The 24,873-nt window shown below is 53.8% G+C and overlaps 2 protein-coding genes and 1 long non-coding RNA gene across 8 annotated transcripts in view; 2 read left to right on the forward strand and 1 right to left on the reverse strand.

Annotated features, from left to right (window-relative positions):
- Window positions 1-2,114, forward strand: part of BAIAP2L1 (BAR/IMD domain containing adaptor protein 2 like 1) — an 87,110-nt gene extending 84,996 nt beyond the window's left edge. For all 3 annotated transcript variants that reach the window (XM_038539454.1, XM_038539455.1, XM_038539456.1), the window contains exon 14: window positions 332-2,114. In XM_038539454.1, the coding sequence (XP_038395382.1) occupies window positions 332-407 (76 nt within the window). In that variant the 3' untranslated portion in view covers window positions 408-2,114. The remainder of the gene's footprint in view (window positions 1-331) is intronic.
- Window positions 2,115-2,292: 178 nt separating this feature from the next.
- Window positions 2,293-12,220, reverse strand: BRI3 (brain protein I3). Of its 2 annotated transcripts, none has more exons than XR_005360604.1 (3): window positions 12,124-12,220; window positions 10,455-10,557; window positions 2,293-2,720 (listed from the first exon to the last, which is right to left on the reverse strand). XR_005360604.1 is itself a non-coding variant. In XM_038539457.1 (3 exons), the coding sequence occupies exons 1-3, from the start codon at window positions 11,194-11,196 to the stop codon at window positions 2,588-2,590; spliced, it is 378 nt and encodes a 125-aa protein (XP_038395385.1). In that variant the 5' UTR covers window positions 11,197-11,211; the 3' UTR covers window positions 2,293-2,587. The 2 variants fall into 2 exon arrangements, 1 of the variants encoding a protein (XP_038395385.1); XM_038539457.1 differs by lacking the exon at window positions 12,124-12,220 and adding an exon at window positions 11,055-11,211.
- Window positions 12,221-18,534: 6,314 nt separating this feature from the next.
- On the forward strand, window positions 18,535-21,580 carry LOC111096218. 3 transcript variants are annotated; one of them, XR_005360606.1, is made up of 3 exons: window positions 18,535-19,699; window positions 19,789-19,950; window positions 21,526-21,580. It is a non-coding gene; the product is annotated as an uncharacterized LOC111096218 (long non-coding RNA). The 3 variants fall into 3 exon arrangements; XR_005360607.1 differs by lacking the exon at window positions 21,526-21,580 and having other exon boundaries at window positions 18,535-19,059; window positions 19,472-19,699; window positions 19,789-20,751; XR_005360605.1 differs by lacking the exon at window positions 21,526-21,580 and having other exon boundaries at window positions 19,789-20,751.
- The last annotated feature ends 3,293 nt before the right edge of the window (window positions 21,581-24,873 follow it).

A 24,873-nucleotide genomic window follows, 5' to 3' on the forward strand; every position in this document is an offset into this window, starting at 1 on the left:
CTGCCCAGGTCCTGAAGGGAAGCCGCCTGGTTACTGTTGTGTCAGGCAACTTAATCCAGACCGTGTCCTCGGTGGCTCCCGCCCCCGTAGCCCTTCTGCACAGGGGCCACAGCGAGGTGGGCTCTCCTGTTACGGTGTCTGCAACTCTAGAGAGTTCTGTGGCAGGTGGGTGGCACGGAGAGATCTGCCACAACGTTCATGTTCAGAAAACGTCCAGAATTTTATATAGAAGCCACAGAATTGCACAGAGCGAGAACAGTAGTTCATAGCTCTTTTAAAATCAAATTTCCATCACCTAGTATTTCTGCAGCTGTTTTTCCTCCCCACACAGTGGAGAAAACCCCTTTGCTACTGTGAAACTCCGGCCGACGGTGACAAACGATCGCTCAGCGCCCGTCATCCGATGAAGAGAGGGCCCGGGGACTCCTGTTCCTCCAACATTAAGTTCTCACTTGCAAAATGATACACGCGGTTTGATGTGCGCTGTAACTGATGTAAAGCTTCGCCAAAGGGTGCCTGATTTTACCTGTATTCTACTTGAGCAAATCAATGCATTCTCTCAATTGAACATAGTTGGGTTGATACATTTCTGTCTTTAAAGAAGATAAAGAGTAGTTTAGTGACCAACTCAGTTATTTAAAATATCCCTTTTCTGTTCATCAGAAGACAGTAAATTTGGTCCCAATCCTTACTGTATCTTTTAAAATATTCTATGATTTTTAATAGCCAGAGTAAGGGATGTCTACACTTTCATGACTGGCTTTCTGCACCTGAATGCAAATGGGACCACAGTTTTATAAAGCACGTGCTCTTACCTAGCATCAAGACATTCATCTAAAGGAAATGATGTGTAAATTTGCCTCTTGGCATGCAAATCACAGTTGTAAGCAATATAAATTATGAGACTATTATATAAAATTTTTTAACTTAAAAAATTAATTTTTGATCAAATGTAGAGCAATCTAAGCTGGAAGAATCCCATTTCCCTCAATTTAGACGTAGCTCTAGAGTACGGAGACATTTTGCCTATCCCTGTCACGGCCCTGAGGTTTAGTACTTGAATAATCCCAAGAGCTACTGAGCTTGGTGGCTTGGAGTTACCACCTGGACTGACCAATGAAGACCCAGTCGCTCAGAGCGTCACATATCCATGTGAGCAAAGCCAGGGTGTTCTCATTACGCTAGCTGACCAAAGCTGCCTCTATCCACTAGTGTACTCTGAAACATCTTGGGGTCCAAGTTTTCTTCATTTATGAGTCGGGTACTGACACCCCCCCCCCCCTCCCGAGAAGGCATAGAAAGCAGGAGCCTGAGTCTTGGCGACTGGGACGGGAAGGTCTGCATTTCATCCAAGACCTGCCATCACACCCTCTGAGCCAGGGGCCCAGTTTACTTCCAGGTGCCAGAGATTGGACCCTGTTTTGGAGGAGTGCAGAATCATGACTCCCACCCACGCCATTCACTGTGCGTGGGCACAGCGGTCCTTGTTTATCATGGCTCCTTGGGTCTCGCCACAAATATCAACATTTTTCTATAAGCTTGAAAATGGTCACCGTCAAATGCAGGTAAACCAGTGTGTGACAATATGTGTTCTTGGTCCTGTCCCAGTTGGTCAAGTCAACCAGGCAACCCCACCAAAGGCTGATGCGTCAGACCTCTGTGAGGGCTCTTCCAGGGCCAACCAAGTCAGGCTGAGTGCAGCTGGCAAGCAGCATATCTGTCTTGAGAGAAGATGCGCCAGCCAAAAAACCACCAAATTTATTTGTTAAGTGCTCCACTGCTTCTCTCACCATCTGGGTAAGAAGGTTCACGGAAGCTCAGTATTTCCAAAGGTGGGGAGTCAGGTGTAACACAAGCGTGTTAATGGGGTGGGGGACCCCGGCCTTCAGCGCTCTGCTCTTCAGGATCCCCTGGCTTTGTTACGGAGATGATCACCGTGGGCTCGCTGGGCTCACCCGACCTGTCCTACATCTTCACAGAGTGGGTTGCGGTGGGCACTCACCTGCCTCACAGAGGATGGGAGGGCTTGCCTTAGGTCCTGGGCACGGAGGTGCATGCTCTGTACATGTCAAGGTATTACGTTTCGTTATAGTAATAAAAATTTGGAAAGCACATTCTCTTGAGCTGTGTATGCCTACGGAGAAATAGATCGAGATCTGCCATGAGCCGGACCATGCCAAAGCCAGGCGTCAGGTATATTATTCTAGTCTGTTTGGTTACAGAAAATTTCAAACATATATGCGAGTCTGTTTATACAAGTAGCAGTGTGCACACAATAAGCAGAACCAGGTAAACAATGGTATGAATCTCATTTATTTAAAACAGTATTTCTCACCTTTCTCAAATTGAAGACTGCAAAAAAATAAAAGCAGTGCTTTATTGAGCTGTCATTCACCCGGAGCAGTGCTGCCGCGTCCCCACGCTGTGACCCCTGCGCCCATGAAACCATGAAACCGCAGCTCACGCCGTCTATCCCACCTCGCTTTACAAAACAGTCCTGAAAGCTTAATCAAATAAAGCTACTGTACACAACATTTACATTAGAAAAAGACAGCTGGATGTAGGAAAGCCAGGTGTGTTGTTCCCTTTAAGTGAAGTTGGCTCCACAGTTGGGGCATCTTCGCTTCCTCAAGGCAAAACAGCAGATGAACCCAAACGGGAACAAGACGATGGCCAAGAAGATGCCCAGGAAGGTGAAGGAGTCCTCCAGAACCCCGACTCTGTGGAGAGAAGAGGCGAGCACTGGCGTCAGGGCCCTTGGTAGAGCCGTGCCTGGAGAGGCCCTTCTGGCCCCGGCCTCCCGGTGACCGTGTCCACGGAAGCAGTCTTCGCCCTGCCAGCCACCAACCTGCCCCCCCGGGGGAAGGCGGGCTACTGCTCTCTGCCACCACAGGAACACGTGAAAGTCACCTGAAGGAATCCTCACTTATGACGACGAGAACATTCACTGCCCAGGCTACCTGCCACATTTTCTCCTCCATTACAAAAAGAGGAATGAGAAGCAAATGCTAGTTTCTATACGAATGCTTGTATCTCTGAAGACCAGACCAAGAAAACAATCATTTTAGAGTATTTTTCCCCACTGTTGGAAAGTTTTATTCTCCCATCCCTTAGACGGAAATTCTAAAAACTGATGTCAGAATTCTGATTTGGGAAAGGTTACGATAGATTTTAGTGAAAGATTAAAATCAGCCATATTCACAACATAAGACAACTACTTTCTCTTGAGAAACTTAATCTCCATTTCTTCTTCACAAAGTCAAGTTTACCTTCAATGTGCACCACACACAAGATGCCTAGGGGCTGTCCCCACAATCAGGTGCCGTGAGTACAGGTTCAGTGACCTAAAGTCCCCACTCATTCTAGGGTCATTTTCAACGGCCCCAAAGGTGGGAAGCAAGAGCCAGGCACTCAGTTCCACCACTGCTCCTTAGGTTACTTCTAGAAAGTTCTGGACACAGCTGAAATCCAAATGAGAATAGCCAACTCAGCCCTAATGAGAAATGGTTCACACTCCCAAGAGCCAGGGAAAGTCAGTGGTAACCAGCTCCTCCTCAGGCAGCCAAGGACACCTCCAGCCTCGTCTACCACACTGTGAGCTGAGGGCCTCTGGTGAACAAGGCACTTCAACAGAATTCACCAGAACAAGTGCCATACCAGCCAGGGCTGCGTACTGAGAAAGAAGAAAGGAGGAACTTCAGGGAGGGTCTCCAGGGGTGGCAGGAGCCCAGCCAGAAACGGCAAGGTCTCAGCAGGAGATGGGCCAGTAAGCAGAAAGGCCTGATGCACCCACGCCCCGCTGCGCTCCCAAAGCCTGCCTGCCTTCAGCAGTGGACCCCACTCCCAATCCCCACCCACCCCCCTTCACCCCAGCTGCCCCCGTCTTCCCGTAGCCACTTCCTCCTCTACCCACACCTCAGCCCCTGGTCTTCAAATGCTGCTAAGGATCTCTTGTGCCCACAATGTTCTGCAAGCCGTTGCTTCTTGTTTTGCCACCCTGTGTGGAGGAGGATGGTTCAGCTTAATGGAAGGTCAAGTCTCAAGGTGAAGCACCCAACTGAAGGCTTCCTCCGGTCAAAATGCCACCAAACCTGCTACTGCCCACAGCTGTGGCCGCCCCACCGGGCCAGGGCTCCAGCTCCAGGCACCAGGCTGAGAATCATGATAAATAAACTAGACTATGAGGAAGCCTGGTTTTCAAACTGCTTAAATAAAAGTCAAACTCGATGCCCACTTCCCTTCTAACCCGCTCAAGAGGGAGTTACCTAAAATGTCTACAATAGACATGACACTCTAGAAGCACTTCCCAAAGTGCTGGTCCTAAAACAGCAGTTCTCCTGATAAGCTCTGCAGAAAAGAAAAAGGGAGTTTTTTTGCTTAATCTGAGGAAACCCTCTCCCCGTCCTGGAATCACAGTGCACAGCAGTTCAGGAAAGGCTCTGAGAAGTCCCGCAGTAAAGACCCCTGTTAAACTTTCAGCTGGTGTTTCCCAGACTGACGTGTGCGCTGACCGGTCTGGCTAGACACAGGCAAGGCTCGATCTGAGGGAAAGCTAATCAACAGGCCTGAATTTCCATCATTAGAGTTACCTTTTCTTGTCTAGATGGTTACAAAGTTTTGTAACCGGAGTCCCCTTTCTACGGACTACAAGGGCCATCAGGTCCCTACACTGTTCTCTGCCCTCCCGTGGCTGACCCTGCCCTGAGAGTCCAGACACAACCATGCAGAGCCCACCTACACCTGCCCCAATTGAAAAAGCACCTGAGTGCATGTTGCCAAAGTCAGGGATGAGGCTTCAGGGAGGCCCTGGGCCACCACCTGTGTCCCCACACACGGGGACAGGAACACCTGCTCTGTCCACAGTCCTCACCAACAGCCCCCGTGACTATGGACGCTAGTGAAGCCACTTCCATAGCAGCTGGATGCGGCCAGGTGGCCTTGGACCGCTAAGAGCTATGGAACCACCCAGGTGTCACTGTCCTTCCTCCTGGCATCTACAAAAAGTTCCACCCCAGCTGAAATCCCAAGAATTGCACCGGTTCACAAAGTCGCTTAGAATGCCCAAGAAAAAAAAGCAAAGGGCCAAAGTGAACCAGGCCTCCTAGCTGGGTCACAAGCACCAGCTGAGAACCTTCCAGAACAGCTTCCCTCTGAAGAAGTTAGGAGGGAGCTTTGCCCAGCATCCCCTCCAGGGGAGCGTGCGGCCCAAGGACAGGGACTACCTGGCTGAGCACCCACTCAGGCTGGACAGCCCACATCATCACTCAAGGACTAAAGCAGTTACAGCAGCACAGCCTAGAAGCCCGCGTGTCTGCTCAAGGGCTCAGGGCATCCAGGAGGAGGCTCCTGCGGTCCTCAGGAAACCCATGGCGGGGGGGAGGGGGCGGGGGGGGGCACTGTTCACTCACTCCCAGGCCCTCCCTGCCCGAGACGCCAAGAGGCTGGCCCTCCCCGAGATCAAAGCTTCCCAGTGGCCACCACACCGTCCCAGCCCCACGCTCCCGTCGCTCAGCCTCAGAGGCGCTCTGGGAACTTAAAACGCAAAGCAAGGGTAACACACAGCCAGGCGCACCTCAGCTCCCAGGCACGAGGGACACAAGCCCTGGCTGCTCAACCCTGTGGTGCTTTCAGTCCACACCTGTCAGTCACTCTGGCCGGAGCACAGCTGGCAGCCTGGGCCACCCCACTCCTCCGTCCTCAGTGAGGAGCACTGTGTGCCGAGTCCTTGACCCTGTGCGCCGAGTCCTTGACCCTGTGCCTCACCCCAGGCCTACCCATCAGGGCCAGAGCCCCAGCTCGCCCCATTTGCCTTCTCCCCACTCTAAAGATGGCCTGGCCACATGTCTCTGGGAAGAGCAAGAGCCTTCCTTTCACGAAGCCTCCCTGCCAGCAAGCTGGTGACCAGATCATCTTCCACGGGGCAACGACCCAAACCCACCATGGCCTTCAAGCCTGAGGAACAAGGGACAGCCAGCGGGGAACCTATGAGCAGATCAGCCCTCAGGCACCACACTTGCCACCACACTTGGAGCCCAGGGAGTCCACACACCTCTTCCAAACGACTCTGAAAGCAGACTTTTTTACAGGTTTATACCAAACTTGCCTAGCAACCACCTGTGGCCTAAACTGACGTGTGGCCATTTATGGTCATAATTCATCTACTTCACATGAATAGTCATGTCTTGCTGCAAAAATATTAACGTTCTGACCATGGGTACGGCACCAGACCTCAAAACCAATGCTGGCATAATTCACAGTTTTTAAAAATCCAGAATCTTCTGAATTGAGAAACACAATCTGATCTCTGGGCCACTCTTGATGGAGCAAGACTCCAGGATGCAGAGCAAACCTGTCCCTGTGAGGCACCAAGAAGGGAGGGGACACCTTGGAACAACCCAGACCCAGGCTGCCTCCTGGAGGGGACGCCAGCCTCTCCCAAATGGCCTACAGGTTCTTCCTCCAAATTCCCACCCCCCATCCCCATGGTCCCAGTCAGTTTAGGACGAGCTTCAACTCTCAACTGGCTCCAAATCCCAAATCCAAACTGAGCAAAGCTGCGCTCCGCTCTGGAGAAAGGCCCCACCCCATTCTTGAGCAAGGGGGGCGGGGGGAGCGGTTAGGGAAGGATGTGGGAGCTGGAGAAATCAGGAACTGACAAATTCTGAAAACGCTTATTTAATTCCCAACTCTGACGCTATGGAGAAAGTGGCCACCGGACATCTGTCCGGAGCGGGCCTGGCCCCTGCCTGCCCGGGGCCCCCGCCTCCTGAGGGAGGGCAGAGTGGCCAGGGCACTGCCTCAGCAACGGGCCACCACGAACAGCAGCCCCACACGTCCCGGGATGGTCCCAGATGTCAGCATGCCCTGTATCGCTCTCAGCAGCCCTGCCCAGGGCTTCCCCACCCAGGAGCCCCAGGCACTCAGTGCCACCAGCTCCAGGGGCCCTTGGTTTGTCCCCCCTTACTCAGGGCAGGATCCAGCCCCAGGAGCAATCCCCAGGCCATGCCCAAAGCACCTAGCCAATCGTGTCACGCCTCACGTGCTCGGAGGCGCATCTGTCAGGCCTTCTGCTGCCCGGGGCCTCCGTGGGAGGAGGGGCGGTTCCACACGAGCCTGAGGGCCCGGAGCCTCCTGCCTGCCTGAGCAGCACGACCTGCCCGACCTGCCCTCCGGCGGGCCGTGCACCACCAAGGCTCAGGCTGGACCGGCGGACTGGAGGCCCCAGCACTCCCTGGAGCACTCCCACGAGCTGCGTGCCCTGCCCAGCACAGCCCAGGGCACGAGTCCCAGCTCATCCGGGTGCTGCCGCCTCCTGAGGCGGGCAGAGCCCACGGGACCATGGACAGGACAGGGCCCATCCTGGTGGCCTGCTGTCCAGCCAGCCCAGGCCAGCCAGGTCTTCCGGGCGCGGCTGGAAGGCTGGCTTTGCAGTTGCAGGCGCCGGATGAGCTGGGGCCCCAGTCACAGGCAGCGGCTCCTCCGCCACCTGCCCACGGCCACTATCCACACACCCTGGGCTCTGTCCCAGGGCCCTTCCTCTTAGGACCCTCCCACATACCCCCCCTCATCCCCCTGTGCCCTGTGTCATACCTCACCCTGCCTCTGTCCCCAGAGGCTCTACCAGGGCCACCAGCACCCTCCACGCTGACCACCCAGTGCCACGTGGGCCCAAGAGCACCTACCTGAGAGCTGTTCCTCCAGCCTCTCCCAGCTTCCAAGGCCCCACTTGTTTCTAGATCACCTCCTACCTCTCTGGTTACCCCCAAAACTAAATACTCAGTGACACCCAGCTGGCATCAGTGGGGAGCCCAGGGAAGGCCAGGCCCTGTGCCTGCTACGTTATGTACTCTTTGGCCTTTGACCCCTGCTGCCCAGAGAGCCTTCCCAATAGGCTGCCCCACCACCGCCCGGGGTGAACCTAGCCAGGCTTGGGCTCCCAGACTCTGGGGGCTGCCACCGCCCCTCATCCTGCATTGAGGGTGGCCCCCCCCCACCCCCCCCCCCGAGGAGGACCAGCTTCAAAGGCCAGGGGCTGGCCAAAGCCCTGGCTGGGCAAGATGGCACATAGTCCAGGTAGGAAGGGGTGAAACCAGGACCATGCTCATCTGCTGAGCTCCAAAGAAAAGCTTTCGTGTAGCCCACTAAAAAGGGAAGATGGGGTCAGGCTGCTAGGATGACGGCCAAGTGACACAGGCCTCTTATGCCAAGCCTCACTCAGAAGGAATCACAGACGTGTGACTTGGGCAAATCCCTGCCAAGGTACCAGGGAGGAAAGGGGACAGAGCCTGGCGGGCTGGATGGAAAGGGAGACAGTGTAGTCACATGACAAGCCTGTCTCCCAATTCTAGATGCCAGACAGTGGCCTCGCTGGACTATGCTCAGGGGACACCTCTCCATTCTCCCCAGAGAAGAGCCTCCCCAGGGCCACACACCCACTCCCCAAATCACAGCAGTGCTTCCTTGCAAAGCGTCCAGCCTCTCCCCACTTCCCCCTGCCCCTACCCCCATCCCTCCCACCCTCACTGGCTGCCTATGAAGGTGGGTCCCACACCCAGGGCTGTGAAGTCAGAGAAAGGCCTCACAGGGCCAAGGGGAGGGCCCCTGCTGCCCGCATCCATCCAATCCATCTGCAATCTGCAGACAAGAGGGATCACAGGGGGACGTGCCAAGAGGGAATCAAGTGTTTGGTCCCAAATCAGTCCCCAAACTTGCTCTCAGAGGACCCCCTCCTCACTGCGACCACCCAGGAACAGGGAGAATGGTGATCCCAACATAAAAAGGAGGAAGCCTGTCCCAGGTGCGGGGTCCCACACCTCAGCCTCAGGCAGCCTGACCTTGATCCAGATTCTGCGGGACCCCAGCTCTGGGACCCCAAGCAGAGGAAGCCACAGGCCTTGGGGAGAAGAGCACTCCCACCCTGGGGTAAAGGAAGTAGCAGGGCAAGCGCTCCCTCACCCCACAGAGCCTCGAGGGCCTTGCTGTGGTCTCTCGGCACAAGCGCTTGGGCCAGAAAGGGTTCCACAGAGCGCCCCAAGATACCCCCATTTCCCCAAGTTGGCAAATGTGGCCAGGATCTGAACCTAGCGCCCACAGCAGGCTAGGCACTGGCCGGGACACAACAATCAGCCACAGCGCGGACACACTGAAATCCCAGCCAGGCTGCTCTGCCCGACACCTTTAGACACTTGCCTGGTTCTCCCCGAGTCTGTCAGCCTGATACTCTTCCCTAAATTTGAGACATCACTCAAAAGACTCTCCCGCCCAAAAATAGGTCCTTGGAATCCTCCAGCTGACCTGAGTGGGGACAGAAGGACTGTGCACACAGCCAGAGCTCTGAGCACCCAGCACCAGCCTCAAAGCCAAATACAGCGGGTTTCCGTCACCCACCTCTACACACAACCCCCCAAGACTCCCTGTGGCTCTCTTCACAGGGGACCAAGCCCCGACCCCAGCCCAGGAGCCCAGCCCAGTAGCACCCGGCCGGCTCCCAGGCCCTGTCCCCTCACGTCTCTAAACCCCAACAGCTGCGATGCCGTGAGAATAGTGTCCAGGATGGTGCAACCCCCTTCCTGTTCCCCAGAGATGAGATCAGAAGATGTACCTGAGTTTACAATCGAGGCACACTGTTGGCTCTGGGAGTCCAGCTTCCTACCCCCATCTCTGAGAGGCTCTCTCCCTCCCACATGGTCACTCCCTGTGACTCTGAAATCTTTAACTTCTCCTGGACTCCACTCTGAGCTCTCTAGATACACCTTTGACATTAAACCCAAGCGTAAACCAGCATTTCTCAATTCCATCTAACACTTCATCTTCCTTCTCCCAGACACACTGAAGACCCCTAACTCTTGCATCAACCAAAGGTAAGAACCAAGTCTTATCTGAACGTGCACCCTCATGACCCACACAGAGCAAGCGCAACCCAGCTGCATCTCAGACCCTATAAAAGCCGCTGCGAGCCCCTGGAGCCTTTGGTTTGAGAGTATGAAAAATTGCTCCCGCCCCAGAGAACCACCATCCTCCTCCAGCTAACAGCCCACAGTTGCTCCCCGGCCTCCTGGACCTCCGGATCCTTGGACACACTGGCCATCTGCGTCAGAGCGCCCCTGCACTTCAGGCCACCCTTCCCAACAGAGGAAACCTTCCACCACTTTTGGAGCAAACCTGCAGGTCCCAGAACCAGGGACACGACATGTTAACATTTCTGCGTCCCACTCATCTGGGACTCAGTGGCCCAAAAACCACTAACTCCGCAGGAAAGGGAGCCCCTCCCCTGTGACCTGTGAAACAGCACTCGGACGGGAGGACAAACCGACCCGCTCTCTCGCTCACCGCAGGGCAGCGCTGGTCCCGAGACCCGCCACCTCGGGGCGGCCACCTCCGGGCCAGTGGGCCTCGCTGAGGCCCTGGGTGTATGATCTCAGAGGCGTCTGGGCCGGCCCCTGCCTGTGACATACCTGCAGACTGGGCAGCCTCCCACGACAACGATGGAATTGGCAGGGTACCTGGTGACATTTCGACTGTGGATGCTGTAGACCCTGGGGTGGTGGGTGGGTATCCCTGTGGACAGGAAGGCACGTCAGAAGGGGGCCGGGAGGAAAACTGGGAAGTTTGAGGGTTACTTCTCCTGCTGTCCCCCCGCCCCGACACCCCCGCCCCCCAAAACTTATCGTTTCCAAAATGCAGACGACGGCCGCCTCCATTAAGTGCCCACTACGGGCTCTCCTGGGTGCCGATCTGCCGGGCGCTCCCCGGGGTGGACGGGCCCGGGGCTCGCGACCCCCCAGGTCCGCCAAGGGCCCGACCCCGGGCTCCCGGGGCGGGACACTCGGGGGACACTCGGCGGCCACTCGGTCCACCGGGCTCGGCGTCCACGGACCCCGGGGAGGCCTCCCCCACACCGACCCCCGAGCCCGGCCAGGCCGCGCCCCCCGCCGCAGCAGCGTCCCGAGAAAAGTTGGTTTCGGGGTTAAAGGTCGCCACGGGGCCGGTCCCAAAGTTTGCTCCGGGGGCCGCGGGCCCGGCCCCCCACCCCGGCCCGCCGCCCCCGGCTGCACCTGTGACGAGGTAGGGGTAGGGCGGCGGCGGGGGCGCGGCGGGGATGGCGCCGTAGCCGTGCGGGCCGCACGCGAAGTCGCCCTGGCCGGCCTCCAGGTTGTAGGCGGGCGGCCGCTCCTGCAGCAGGGGCTTGTGGTCCATGGCGGGCGGCGCCCACCGCGCCCGGCCCGGCTCCCGCCCGGACTCCCGCAAGGACTCCGGCTCCCGCTCCGGCTTGCACTCGCGCGGACGCCCCGACCCAGCGGCAGGCCCCGCTCCTCGCTGGCTGCGGCGGCGGCGGCGGCGGCGGCGGCGGCAGCGGCTGCGGCGGCGGCGGGGCTGGGCCCCTCTCGGAGGCGGGCGCCGCGGGCTTCCCCTCCGCGCCTCCCCCCCGGCCAGTCACAAGACCCGGGTCACGTGGCGCGGCTCCCGGCGGGGGTGCGGCGCGGGGCGGGGCCAGCGCGGCGTCTTAAAGGGACCGCGCCCGCCCCCGGCAGCCGGGTTGGCGGCTCGTCGGCCTCGACCCCGCGCTCTGCCGCGCCGCGCCCGCGGCCCCCAGACCGCCGCCGCGAGGAGACACCGCGCCGCACGCGCCGCTGCCGGGAGACGCCCCTCCCATCTCCCGGCGGAGACCTGCTGGGCCGGCGCGAGGTCCGGAGGCCGGAGCCACTCACCGCGGCGGGGAGGAAGGGCAGGGGCCCGCGGCGGCCCGGAGGGCAGTCCCGGAGGGGCGTGCCCCGGCCGCCCCTGGCTGTCCCCGCTCCGCGGCGGAGGGCCTGGGGGCTCCGCGTTCCGAGCCACCCGGGATCCCGCAGGGCCGCTTCGGGTCGTGCAAGCTTTGCCCCCTGCAGGGAAGAGCGGGGCGCGCGGCTCCGCCTGGCCTGCTAGCGCTCAGCGGATGTTCGGTCCCTCGGTTTTCTTCTTGACAAATTAAATTAGGTAATTTCTAGGAGGTGTAGCCGCTGATGACAAATAATCCCCCGCTTGGAGACAAAACCCTGCATATTGAGCCCCCAGTAGGTGACACGCACCGCCCCTCCGCTGCTCGTCGGCCCCGCCAAGCGTCGCAGCAGCCCGGGAGGTACTTACCATTAGCCCTCGTTACGGCCGGGACCGAGGCTCGGGCAAGGGGAGTGGCCTGAGCTTGACGCAAAGACCGGCCACTCGGTCGGGTTCCCTCCCCGATGTACTTTCATTGCCACCAGCTAATGCTTAATGGGTTTGGAATAATACTTGGAAAAGAAGGATCTGCAGGCTTAGGGCTCCTGACACAGCTCCTCTAGGCCTTTCCAGGGTCTTCTGTAGCACTTGGTGTACCCCAGCTCCTTTCAAGTGACTTGGAGATTGATCTAGCGCAGCACTCACCTTATTTTTTTTTTAAGATTTTAATTATTCATGATAGACATAGAAAGAGAGAGGCAGAGACACAGGCAGAGGGAGAAAGAAGCAGGCTCCATGCAGGGAGCCGGATGTGGGACTCGATCCAGGGACCCCAGCACCATGCCCTGGGCCACAGGCAGGCACCAAACCACTGAGCCACCCAGGGATCCCTCGCTCACCTTATTTTTAACTCTACTTCAGGGACCATCCTATCTGTCAGTCCCAAGATTAGCTCCTCAGGGCCTGTCTCCTGCACTGGTCATCATCATCCCAGCATCCTGGTGGGGAAGAAGGGAGGCCGAGCCTGGGTAGCATTAGGGGAGAGCCAGGTCAAGAGTGGAGACTGGACTAGAGTCGCCAAGGACTTTGGGGCCAACAGGAGTCCCGGCCTGAGAGAGGGATGGCCCCAGTGTACCATCCCACCAAGGAAGAACAGGGGTGCACCCCCAACCTCATCAACCAGTGAAAAGTGGGCTTGGGTCGATTGTGCTGGGTGACCAGCGGACACTCCTACAGCCCCCATCCTTCCCACCTGCAACTGCTAATGAGGTAGCTGGGTGAGATCCTTTCCAATGGGACTCAAGCTAATTTGGCTGATGTCCCTTCAATTTCCTGGTTAATTTCCCCTTCTTCATGTGCCTTTGCTAATCAAGCTCCACAAAGTCCTCGCCTCTGGCTCACTCTTCCTCCAGTTATTGGTTTGCCACCCTGTGAGCAGTGTCCCCTTGGAAATCCATAGTCCTGAAGGAGAGGGTGGGGCTTGGGATTTCCCAATGTCACTTTGGTGGGACATTGCTCAGACACCACCAAATGGGTCCTGCCCCTTCATTCAGGAGCAAGCGGAGTGTGACCTGTTATCCTAAGTTCTGCCTTTAAAAGGCCTGGGATGGGGGGTGGGGGCGGGTGGAAGAACAAAGATGACAGGCCGGGGACACATACAAGAAGCAGTCTGGTAGGAAGTCAGACTCACAATGGCAGTTCCATAAGGTTTGTGCAGTGGGGGGGTTGGAGGTGCCCATGAACTCTGGGTGCCCTAAGAGTAGCAGGGCAGAAGTTCCATCTAGAATGCCAGTGGTGGGCAGCCCAGGTGGCTCAGCGGTTTAGGTTTGGCGCCGCCTTTAGCCCAGGGCCTGATCCTGGAGGCCCCTGGTAAGAGTCCTACATGTCAGGCTTCCAGCATGGAGCCTGCTTCTCCCTCTGCCTGTCTCTCTACCTCTCTCTCTTTCTCTCTCTCTCTCTCTGTGTGTGTCTCATGAATAAATAAACAAAATCTTAAAAAAAAAAAAAAAAAGAATGCCAGTGGTGACTTGGCCCAAGGGGCCAGGGGACCAGCGTTCCAGGCAGCATGAACTCCCGTCCCAAAGAGCAGCCCCCTATCTGGTGAGGCTGAGTCACATGGTGTGATCCAAACCCTGGGAGAGTCTCCAGCAAGCAAGAGTGGGGCTGCCCAGAGGAGGGTGGGCCTACATGTGGGAGGCAGGATAGCATCCTATAAGACTTTATGGCAGAACTGCCAGAGCTTAAACGGGAGGAGTAAAAAAAAAAAAAAAAAAAAAAACGGGAGGAGTAGCATCAGATTTGCACATTAGAAAAATGGCTTTGGCAGCACTGTAGAGGGTAGTTCAGAGGCAGGGAATCAAGGAGAGAGGGACAGCCGTGGATAGAGATGGAGAGGAGAGGAACGGGGTAAGAGAGCCCACGGAGACTTGATCACCTCCTGACGGATGTGGAATAGTCATGATGCTCAGGTTTCTGAGCAGTGTTGCCAGAACACAGGTGTGAACCAGAAGCAGTGGTCTGGAGGGGACACGTGGGAGCTCGCACTGGCTGACTCCATGCACACAGATCCCGAAGAAACACCCAACCCCAAGGGAAGGCTGTGCAGGAAGGAAACTATGAAGCATTAGTCTTATGGTAAAGATCTGAAACGATCTTAGCGGCTGACAGCCGATCACCCACTCAAGTATCTATGGAGCCCAGGATGCAGCAGAACTAGCACCATCCTGCCTCCTGGAGCTACACTCTAATGGGCTGGAGGCAGCTTTAGGAAGTGGCGAGTCCTACAGCTGGGAAATGAGCAGGGTCCTGGCCCCAGGGCTGAGGTGGCCGAGGTGCTTGGAGTGGGTGTGTCCAGAAGGTGAGCAGAGCCTGGAGGCAGATTGGAGCTGGCTGGGACGCGGCCAGAAGGATCAGCTTCTGTTTGTTTGCTTGCGTTCTGAGGGGAAGGAAACAGCGTGTGTATAAACTAGTGGGAATGATGTAGGAAGAGGGAGGATGTGGGAAAAAGGGAGAAGCAGCCCAGCGGCCCAGCCCCTGCTGGGACAGCGGGGTCATCCACAGAGAAGGTGGAGTATGTGGGGGCCCTGCAGGTGGACAGGGCAGGTGCGGTGTTCTGTTTGTTTTCCAGATGACACAGGAAGCAAAGTCTGCAGTGAGATGGAGGGGAGGGAAAAGGAGGGGTAAGGGGGTTCAAGGAGAAAAGAGGAAGTAGGGGAGTCACTGGGGAGAATGGGCATTTGGCCAGGCTAGAGTCAGGATCTGACCGCACCAGTGTTAAGAGCTGACCTGGGGCGCCGCTGCTTCCTTTACCTGGGGACCAAGAGTAGCCGGACTTGTGTTAGAAAAATGACACGAGCCCCGGATGGAGTGCCTGGTGCTGTCTCCTGTCAGCAAACCAGGACTCAACACCCAGCCAAACTGCAGCTTCAACCCTTCCCAGGAGCGGTTTCAAACCAATCTGGAATGTCCTGGCCAGCAGTAGTGAGGTGATCCACTGGACAGGACCCTCAGAACCCCCGGAGGGGAGGTGGCCCGCTTGCTCCTTGCCCCGTCCCCGTCTGCCTACAGAAGTCTCCCATGTTGTGCAGCACTTGGAGCGCCTGTCTGCTGAATGGGATGCTGCCCAACTCACGAGTCACTGAATAAAGTTAATTTGATCTTCAAATTTACTCAGTCGAGCTTTTAAACACCTCAGTCCATCCTCAGGGCCAACCCATGAAGTAAGACTTGGACAGCCCCCAACTGCTTGACACAGAGAGGTCCTGTAACTTTTCCAAGGTGTCTCAGCCAAGAAAGGTGGATCTTCAGTTCCCACATCGGCACTCATGCCACTAGCGATCCCTGTATGCTGCTGCCTCCGTGCAAAGTGCACAAGAAAAGCCAGCCACGACGCTTTTAACAAATACGTTCTGATTAAAGAAGATTTGGAACAATCTTCCCTTGTGCACATTTCTCAGCTGCAATTCTGCACATTCATATCATGTGTACATTAAAAAAAATTGTAAGTATTGCCAGTTCCATAAAAGTAAGTAAATATGATTTTAACTGCTATGTGTACATGGCTTCACTGGGAGCACCCTGTAGGGGACCTGGTGGGTCGGCGGACGTGCTGGCCCCCACCTGGGAGGCACCACTGTCCTCCAGACCTTGACTGTCACCAAGAGCTCCCTCAGATGTAGCTAGAGGAAACCAAAACAAGGATCATGGCCTTTTTTTTTTTTTTAAGAATTGGATTTTTAATTTATTAGACATAGAGAGAGAGAGAGAGAGAGGCAGAGACACAGGCAGAGGGAGAAGCAGGCTCCATGCTGGGAGCCCGACGCGGGACTCGATCCCAGGACTCCAGGATCGCGCCCTGGGCCAAGGGCAGGCACCAAACCGCCGAGCCACCCAGGGATCCCTCGTGGCCTTTTTTGCAGATTGCTGATTACCCATCATGTGAGTGTCTTGCACATTCAGGAAACTAGCATCTCACATGGTTGGGATTGTGGGGGGCGGGGAAAAAAGCAGCAGCAGCAAATATTTCAAAATCCAAGGCTGTAAAACCACAAGTGCCTGGCTCAGAGAAGGCGCTCACCAAATATTTGCTTCATGTTTATCTTAGATAAACATTTGGTAAACCTTACAATCCTACTAGGTGCATATTTCTGAATATTTTTATAAATTAAGCACCTATGTTTCTATGCAACACAGATGACAGTTTCATGCTGGGTCACCATGTAAATCTCAGCACACATAATACATATTACTATCTTTAAATGCATCCTATGCCCTTTGTTCTCTAAGAGGTGGTCCTTGCTCCATAGGTCTACTCAGTAGAACACATACAGTAAAACACAGATAACGTCTAAGTCAACATTTTCCAGCAATTCTCACAAGAACAAACCGCAAATCCTGGATGGCAAGTTTCTAGCCAAGTCTATTTCCAAGTAGCTGTACTCGGCAGCCCTGGAAAGCAGCTCTGTATAAGTGGATGTAACGGACGGATCTGGATTAATAGGCAAAACCACAAAGTCAAACGCCAGTGTGGCAACCACGTGCAAAATTGATTTAACGCCTTTTAGCTCTGCCATATTCGGCGTAACAGAGCCAGGTGCTTTTCCCAGACTGCTTGATCGGGGGCTGGGGGAGTCCAAGAAAACTGCAGCCAAATTTGGATGCTGAGGGCGGCACACAGAGGAAGTGGCTGAAGTTGGGATAACAGCGGGTTGCCAGCCGGATTTCTACAAAGTGAGAATAGCTCCCATCTGAGCTTTGTAAGCCCGGCTTTCTTACACTAAGGCTTCCAGCATCCTTTCACAACTCTTAACAGTGTCCCCACTGTGGGGCATTTCTACCCTGTCACTTCCCACAATGACAGAATCACCATTTCTAAACAGAACTTACGGGGAGAAACCCAGCCATGGTCACACACGTGTTGGGTACCGTGTGGGGTTCCCTATCAGGGCCATGACAGTCAGATTTTACATATAAGGAAAGTGCCTTCTCTCCACTAAGTCAGGCCCGCTGAACCCCTTTGGGCCAGGATAGTGTCTCATCCACCCACCCCACCCCACCCCACTACCGCACCCCCCTGCCTGGGATAGTAGGTGCTCAACAAGTGCTGACCTTAAGGTCACTTGCCCACGATCATATGGCTGGTAAGGATGCCAAACCAGAGCCTCCTGCCGCCAGGACTGAGCTCTGGCCCATACACCATGACGTGCATCTCTCTTCAGGCTAGAAATAGGTATGGATCATCCCAGAAAGCCATTCCTGGTTTTAAAAAGCCAAGAGTGCCCAGAGTGTAAGGAAGATGTCCATGAAGATGATTAATGCCCTTTGGGATCTCACGCAGTGGTTTTTGTGATTACAGAGTATCATTCAGGGAAAAAGATGCACCTCCAAAACTTCTGTACCCTCTCCGAGGTCAGTGAAAGTTACTCAGATTTACAGAAGGTATTTCCCTTTGAAATCTGTCACCATTGTTTAATTTGTGACAGTAAAGAGAAACCAAGGTGAGCTTGTTACCATTTACCAGAGCACTGAATTCAGTGACACCTGGGCCTCTTTTCGTTGGGAGAAAGCAGATGACCATTCCCAAGCTGATGTGACAGGTCACCTGCTTAGGTCAGCAAGGGACCCCTGTGAGCTGCCCCAGCTGGGGATTTCTATAGCCCCTTGCAGGGCCTCCAAGGGTTCTGGCCTTCCTTCTCAGCCCTTATTCTGTTTGGCTAGCAACTCCCAGAACTCAGTTCTGCAAGCTGCGGAGTGAAGCAAAAGAGAAGGAGGCTTTGACATGGTTTCATTAAGGAGCTTTGTGGGGCAGCCTGGGTGGCTCAGAGGTTTAGTGCCACCCGCCTTCAGCCTAGGGCATGATCCTGGAGACCTGGGATCAAGTCCCACGTCAGGCTCCCTGCATGGAGCCTGCTTTTCCCTCTGCCTGTGTCTCTGCCTCTCTCTCTCTATGAATAAAAAATAAACAAAATAAAAAGGAGCTTTGTGAAACTGACTGGCTTGGAGGGGTGAGCGGACGGGGGTCCCCAAAAGAGGCCACCTCTGCTGAAAGGCCCCAACCCCCTCTCCTCTGGCCAGCCTGCCCACCCTATCCAGTGGCCCCTACCTGCTGCTTGCACTGTTGTCATGGCTAACTTCAGTGAGCTGCCCCTGGGCCTGGGGAGGGAGCCTGAGGACCGAGCTGGGAATGGTCCCCTTATGCTCCAGCAGAAGACAGGCAGTGGCTGACATGAAGGCGAAGTGGAGAAGGCCCCAGGGGAGGAGCCATTGCGGGGCAGGGAGGCCCAGGAGGAACTAGGCAGGGGATAGAACACAGCCTCACAATCCTCCCCTGTTCCAAGATTCTCAAGTTCTGAGCATGGAGTCCAGCCACCAGGAAGAGGCTGGAGGCACCACCCATGAGACTCAGTCTCTGGCAGTTAAGACAAAGCCCTTTTAATAACACCGCTAACGCCATCCCTGGTCAAATCCATGACTTATGAGAGGTAGGAAAAGTAGGGTGAGCCAGGTAAGGACAAAATGTGACCGGCACCAAAGACAAAAGCCCGGTGCCAGGTTTCATCCTGTGTCCCAGGAAACTGTCAGTAGGGACAGGTGGAGCAAGGATTGTAGCCTTATCCATGAGGTGATGGCCCCCTCATCAGAGCAAGCACCCTTCACAACCATCATTCATTCATTTCTATGGGTTGTTGCCCTGACTTTTCTCGGTCAAGTTCCTTCCGGAGTTCCAACATAGACCTAAGAAGGGAAATGTACATTACACCTCTGCCAGGAGAGAGGGGGTGCCAGGAGCTGAGCATAAGACTGGTGGCAGGATCCAGAAAAGCAAGAGCTGTTGGGAGAAGCCCAGCAGGGCCCACTCTGTCCATGGTGGGTCCTGTTCATCTACCTGACTGCTGCAGGCCAAAAGTTGTCATGGGTGTGAAATGCAGACTGGCTCCTCACTGCATCCCACATACCGCATCGCTGAGGAATCCGCTTTCCAATCTGAGCTCCTATCTGAAGTTCACATCGTTACAGTGAGAAAAACTGGATACTGCAGAACAACATGTGGTCTGTGGTGCTACCCATATGCAACCCTTAGTCTTCTAGTTTCAGAGAAGCCTCCTGCAGTGAAAATACATCCCCCTCCCATATGCCTGCACACAGGAGCCAGGACGCACAGGAGCCAGGACGTGTAGTCTCTCCTTTAAAAAAAAAAAAAAAAAAACACAACACAACACAACACAACACAACAAAACCCAAACCTTATTTAGATGTAATTGTGAGGTCTTTCTTTTAGAGATGACACAACCTTCTTGTCCCTCTGTCACCGCCAAGCCTCCTGAGCATATCCAGGCTTTCTGGGCTCCTCCCATACCAAGCTGGGAAGAATCACCCTTCGGAGCTGCTGTGCTCTGCTCTCATTGCTCAAACGAGTCAGCGGTCCTCCACTGCCTGCAGCACAAAATCCAAGCTCTTCAGTGTAGCATCCGAGAGCTACTGACCATGAGAAGCAGCCCCTACGCAGGTCAGCCCTTCCTCCTCCTCCCACATCACTCACTTGGCACGTTTTCCCAGGGAACCTGAGTTGACTGGTTTTGTTATTGTTTCTGACAGATCCTCCTTCCCAGACAGAGTCAACAGGCTCCAGGATGTCAGGCTGTCCAAATTCCAGACCTCCATTCCCTGGACCCACTAACCTGGAGCCCACCTAGGGCTGTTTCCTCACCTGTCAAATGGGGTCATAACTGTAGCAACCTCATCAGATTTTTGTGAGAGGTGATTGTGTGTGTGTGTGTGTGTGTGTGTGGCACGGAGTGGGCATCCAGCATGGCACGTGGCCACTGTCTCCAAGCACTGGGTACTGCCCGGAACCTTGTACAGGAATCTGCATTGACATCAAGTAAGAAAGGACAGTCCTTCTGTCCCCATACGTAACACAGGAAAGGGTTTCTAGCGGATCTGGTGATCCTTTCCTAGGAATTAGATGCACATGTGATTTACTAGGTTTGACTTTTCCCCCTCGTGGACAATTTGCTTTTTTTTTACTTGGAGATCTCTGCATCTCCATGGAGATGCCCAGGCCCTCTGTTCTCTTACTATAATAGAAGAGATGTCTCTGTTTGATGGAAGGCCAGGCCCCATCTCAGATTTTGGAACCCAGATCTTTCCCTGGTTGACTATGTAGGTTCCTAACTATCCCAGAGCATCAGGCATGAAGAGGACATCCACATTCCCTATACTTTTTTAATACTCAGTTTAAGCTCTTATGAATCAAATTTCACAAATCTTTCTTTTCACATCTAAAACACAGCTACAAATAATGTAATTCTCTTCAACAACTTAACCTGTTATAAATAGGGCATGGTTAGTTATTGCAAACACCTCAGCACAGAAAGCATGTACTAATTTCTCACCAAATATCATCATCATTGGGTCGACTGGGGGGCTCAATCAGCTTTTGGCTCAGGTCCGCACATCGGGCTTCCTGCTCAGCAGGGCGTCTGCTTCTCCCTCTGCCTCTTCTTCTCCCCCTGCCTGTGCTCTCCCCCAAATAAAAAAATAATATATTTTTTTTAATATTTTATTTATTTATCCATGAGAGACAGAGAGAGGAAGAGAGAGAGGCAGAGACACAGGCAGAGGGAGAAGGAGGCTCCATGCAGGGAGCCTGATATGGGACTCGATCCTGGGTCTCCAGGATCACGCCCTGGGATGAAGGCAGCGCTAAACCACTGAGCCACCCAGGCTGCCCAAATAAATAAAATCTTAAAAAAAGATAACTATCAACATCATCTTCATGATTCCCTTTACTTTTTGAAAAAAGAGAGGTTTTTTCCTTTTTTTTTTTTTTTTAAGATTTTGTTTATTTATTCATGAGAGACACAGAGAGAGAGAGGCAGGGACATAGGCAGAGGGAGAAGCAGGCTCCATGCAGGGAGCCCGATATGGGACTTGATCCCAGGATTCCAGGATCATGCCCTAAGCTGAAGGTAGACACTTAACCGCTGAGCCATCCAGGTATCCCAATTTCCTTTACTTAAAAAAAAACAACAAAAAAACAAAAAACCTTGCTAGAGTTACGGCTATATTTATTTTGGTATTTTTCCAAGGTTAAAGGCCCCAAACAAAAAAGGGTACCATCTATAACTAGCCAAGTTAGGACATTTTGGTTACAGATGGATTCTTGGTGAGGGCTGGAGCTAGGCCATCAGACTAAATTTGCTTTTTAGAAATGTCATTTCCTGCATCAGTCAGATTTGTAAAACCCACACCCTTCACATAGATTTAAGTTCTTTGCAACTTTATGTCTCCCCTAAAATGATGCATCTTTTTTTTTCTTTTTTTTTTAAGATTTTCCTGATTTATTCAAGAGAGACACAGAGAGGCAGAGACATAGGCACTGGGAGAAGCAGGCTCTCTGTGGAGAGCTTGATGCAGGACTCGATCCCAGGAACCCTAGGATCACAACCACAACCAAAGGCAGATACTCAACCTCTGAGCCACCCAGGTGCCCAACAATACATCTTTTAAAAAATATTTTATTTTTAAGTAATCTCTACATGCAACATGGGGCTCAGACTTACAACCCTGAGATCAAGAGTCACATGCTCAGGGCACCTAGGGGGTGCAGCTGGTTAAGCATCTGACTCTTGGTTTCAGCTCAGGTCACGGTCTCAGGGTTGTGGGATCAAGCCCCGCATTAGGCTCTATGCTCAGTGGGGAGTCTGCTTAGGATTCTCTCCCTCTCCTCACCCACTTCCCTACCCTCCCCCATCCCCTACCCTGTGCACATGCACTTCCTCTCTCCCTAAAAAAGTCGCATGCTCTACTGGCTAAGCCAGCCAGGTGCCCCTATAACAATGCATTTTTAAAGTCTTGCTGAGGGGTATTCCAAAACCCATCTTTGGGTATTTTTTATAATTGATTAACCTAGTCCTGTCATTACAAAATTGTGACTTCATCTGTTAGTATTATTAAAAATTTATGTTTGCCTTATTAGCGTTGCATTAAGATTAGCAAGATCTCTAGAAATTTTATTACCCAGAAATGAAGGACTGAATCTTCATGGTGATGTCTTCTCTTCAGGACACTTGGGTGATACTTGGGTGATGTATTACCGACCTGGGAATATGTAGTGAAGCCTGTTCCTTTTTTTTTTTTTTTTTAAGATTTTATTTATTTATTCAAGAGACACACAAAGAGAGGGGCAGAGACATAGGCAGAGAGAGAGGCAGGCTCCTCAGGAGCCCGATGTGGCACTCAATTCCGGGATCTCGGGATCACGCCTGAGCTGAAGTCAGATGCTCGGCCGATGAGTCACCCAGGCGTCCTGAAGCCCGCTCCTTACCTGGCTTTTGTGTGTGAGCACTGCAACAGGCACCTGCCTGTTTTTGTGAATAATCACCAGTCCAGGGGCACCTGGGTGGCTCAAATGGTTAAGTATCAGGAACCCCCGGTGGCTCAGCGGTTTATTGCTGACTTTGGCCCAGGGCGTGATCCTGGAGACCCGGGATCGAGTCCCACCTTGGGCTTGCTGCATGGAGCCTGCTTGTGTCTCTGCCTCTCTCTGTCTCTTATGAATAAATAAATAAAATCTTTTAAAAAATGGTTAAGCGTCTACCTTTGGCTCAGGTCATGATCCCAGAGTCCTGGGATCAAGCCCCATGTCAGGCTCTCTGCTCAATGGGGAGCCTGCTTCTCCCACTCCCTCTGCCTGCCGGTCCCCATTTGTGCTGGGAAAATCAACACGTACACGTATGTTAGAAATCTCCTACTGTATTCATTTTCTAGGCTACACGACACAGTACCACAGATTGAGCAACTTAAAACAATTCATGAGCCCGTAGCCAACATGTGGTCAGGCTGTGTACCCACCTGGAAGCCCGAGTGGGGAAAGATTCACTGCTGGGCCGTTGGGCTGTTGGATGGACTCACTTCCCTAGCTTCTCACTGGCTGTTTCAGCCACCCTCAGATCCTAAAGGCTGCCAGAGGTCCCCTGCCCCAGGGCCGTCCCCAGAGGCCATTGATAACATGGCTGTTTGCCTCTGCAAGGATGGCAGGAGTGAGTTTCTAGCCTCAGAAGAGACCAAGTCCCCCTTGAAAGGGCTGTTATCTAACCCAAGCTCACCCAGGATCATCTCCCTTCCAATTAACTCAAAATCTACGGATTTCGAACCTTAATTACATCTTGTACACTCCCCACGTCTCTGCAGTATTCTACTAGCTAGAGGGGAGCCACGGGCCAGCCCACATCACAGGAGGGGACTACAGAGTGGGCAGAGATCACGGGGCCACTCGGGGTCTGTCTCCACAGCCACTTACTGAAAGCAGTGGGCATTATGCAGATGTCTGACCCTCTGCACCTGCAGCCACGCTTGTGCAGCTTCATAGTAACGTGTGCCCTGGGGCTCCATGGGCCTGGCCCTGCAGGCTGTCTGAGCTCACTGTTACTTGCCTCACGTCTCCCCGGCCCCAGCCACGCCACCTCCCTGCAGGTCCTGGGCTGTTGCATCTGACATTCCCGGCTTGTGCTTCACTCACATCCTCGCCCCTTTATTCGCCGCCCCCCCTCACGGAGCCCCATCAGGGAAACCCTAAAACTACGCAGAGAGGCAGTCAGTAGGGATGAGGCTCTGGGGTCAATGCCTGAAGGCTGAATCCCAGCTGCCTCTAGGCAATGTGACCTCCCCAAGCCCCAGGGTCAGCCTTTGTCAAGTAAGGCCAACAGTCTGAGCCCTTGCGGCAGCGGCCTGGCTAATGCACCTGAGTGTCCAACCTCTCCTTTCCATCTGGGCTGGGAGTGGACCCTGGTGCGGTTTCAGGGTCAGCTTGCCTGCATTCCTGCCCATCCAGAGGCCCTGGTCAGGGATCCCACCCTGCTCTGGTCCCTTCCCTGGTCCTTTTTGGTTTCTGGAGAAATTTCCTTTATATATTTTTTTCCTCAATTTCATGTCCTTTGGATCAGGAGGCATATTGGCTACCTATAGAGGCCTCTCCATACCTCAATCAAGTTCATTCTGTCTCCCATTTCTCCAAATCACTTCCACTACCTGCCCCACGTCCAACCACTCTCCAGCATTTACTGAGTACTCACAATGCCTAAAGCACTATACCAGGCAGCAAATCAGCCTGTCAAACAACCCCGAAGTTCAATTTCCTTAAGCTTCCTTTAATTGGTGATCTTCACCATTTAGGGATAATGAGTGACAACAGCTGCAAAATATAAATTGGGAAAAGATCATAGAACACTTCATCCTTAAAACATGTACTTGGAAATACAGTAGGAGACCAGAAAGAGGAATTCGGGAATTCTATAATAAGACCTTACGTTAAAGGCAGCAGTAACATACAGCTGATGTTTGTTTTTTTAATTTAATTTGAGAGGGAGGGAGAGTATGCACAGCGTAGAGGGTGGGGGAGGAGCAGAGGGAGATGGACAAGCAGACTCTGCACTGAGCTGGGAGTCCAACCCGGAGCTTGATCCCACGACTCCGAAGTCAGGACCTGAGTGGAAACCAAGAGGCAGATACTCAACTAGCCAAGCCGTGCAGGTGCCCCAAGCCGATGTTTTAAGAGATTAGACCACAGGCTCTTTAGAGCAGGAAACTGGGCTCTTTCTGTACCTGCACCCACACTGTCCTTGGCCTGCTGTTCAGTGGTTTGAAAGTAACTTAGGAATTGCTGTTGGGACAGGTTCT

Source organism: Canis lupus, chromosome 6, assembly GCF_011100685.1.
Source record: "Canis lupus familiaris isolate Mischka breed German Shepherd chromosome 6, alternate assembly UU_Cfam_GSD_1.0, whole genome shotgun sequence".
NCBI lineage: Eukaryota > Metazoa > Chordata > Mammalia > Carnivora > Canidae > Canis > Canis lupus.

Bases quoted from the DNA above. Each gene is read 5' to 3' on its own strand.
- BRI3 (XM_038539457.1), bottom strand. From the start codon at position 11,196: ATGGACCACAAGCCCCTGCTGCAGGAGCGGCCGCCCGCCTACAACCTG. The intron at 10,558-11,054 runs GTGCAGCCGGGG...TCCTGTCCACAG, and splicing joins CTACCCCTACCTCGTCACAG to GGATACCCACCCACCACCCC. The intron at 2,721-10,454 runs GTATGTCACAGG...TTCTCTCCACAG, and splicing joins GGAGGCTGCCCAGTCTGCAG to AGTCGGGGTTCTGGAGGACT.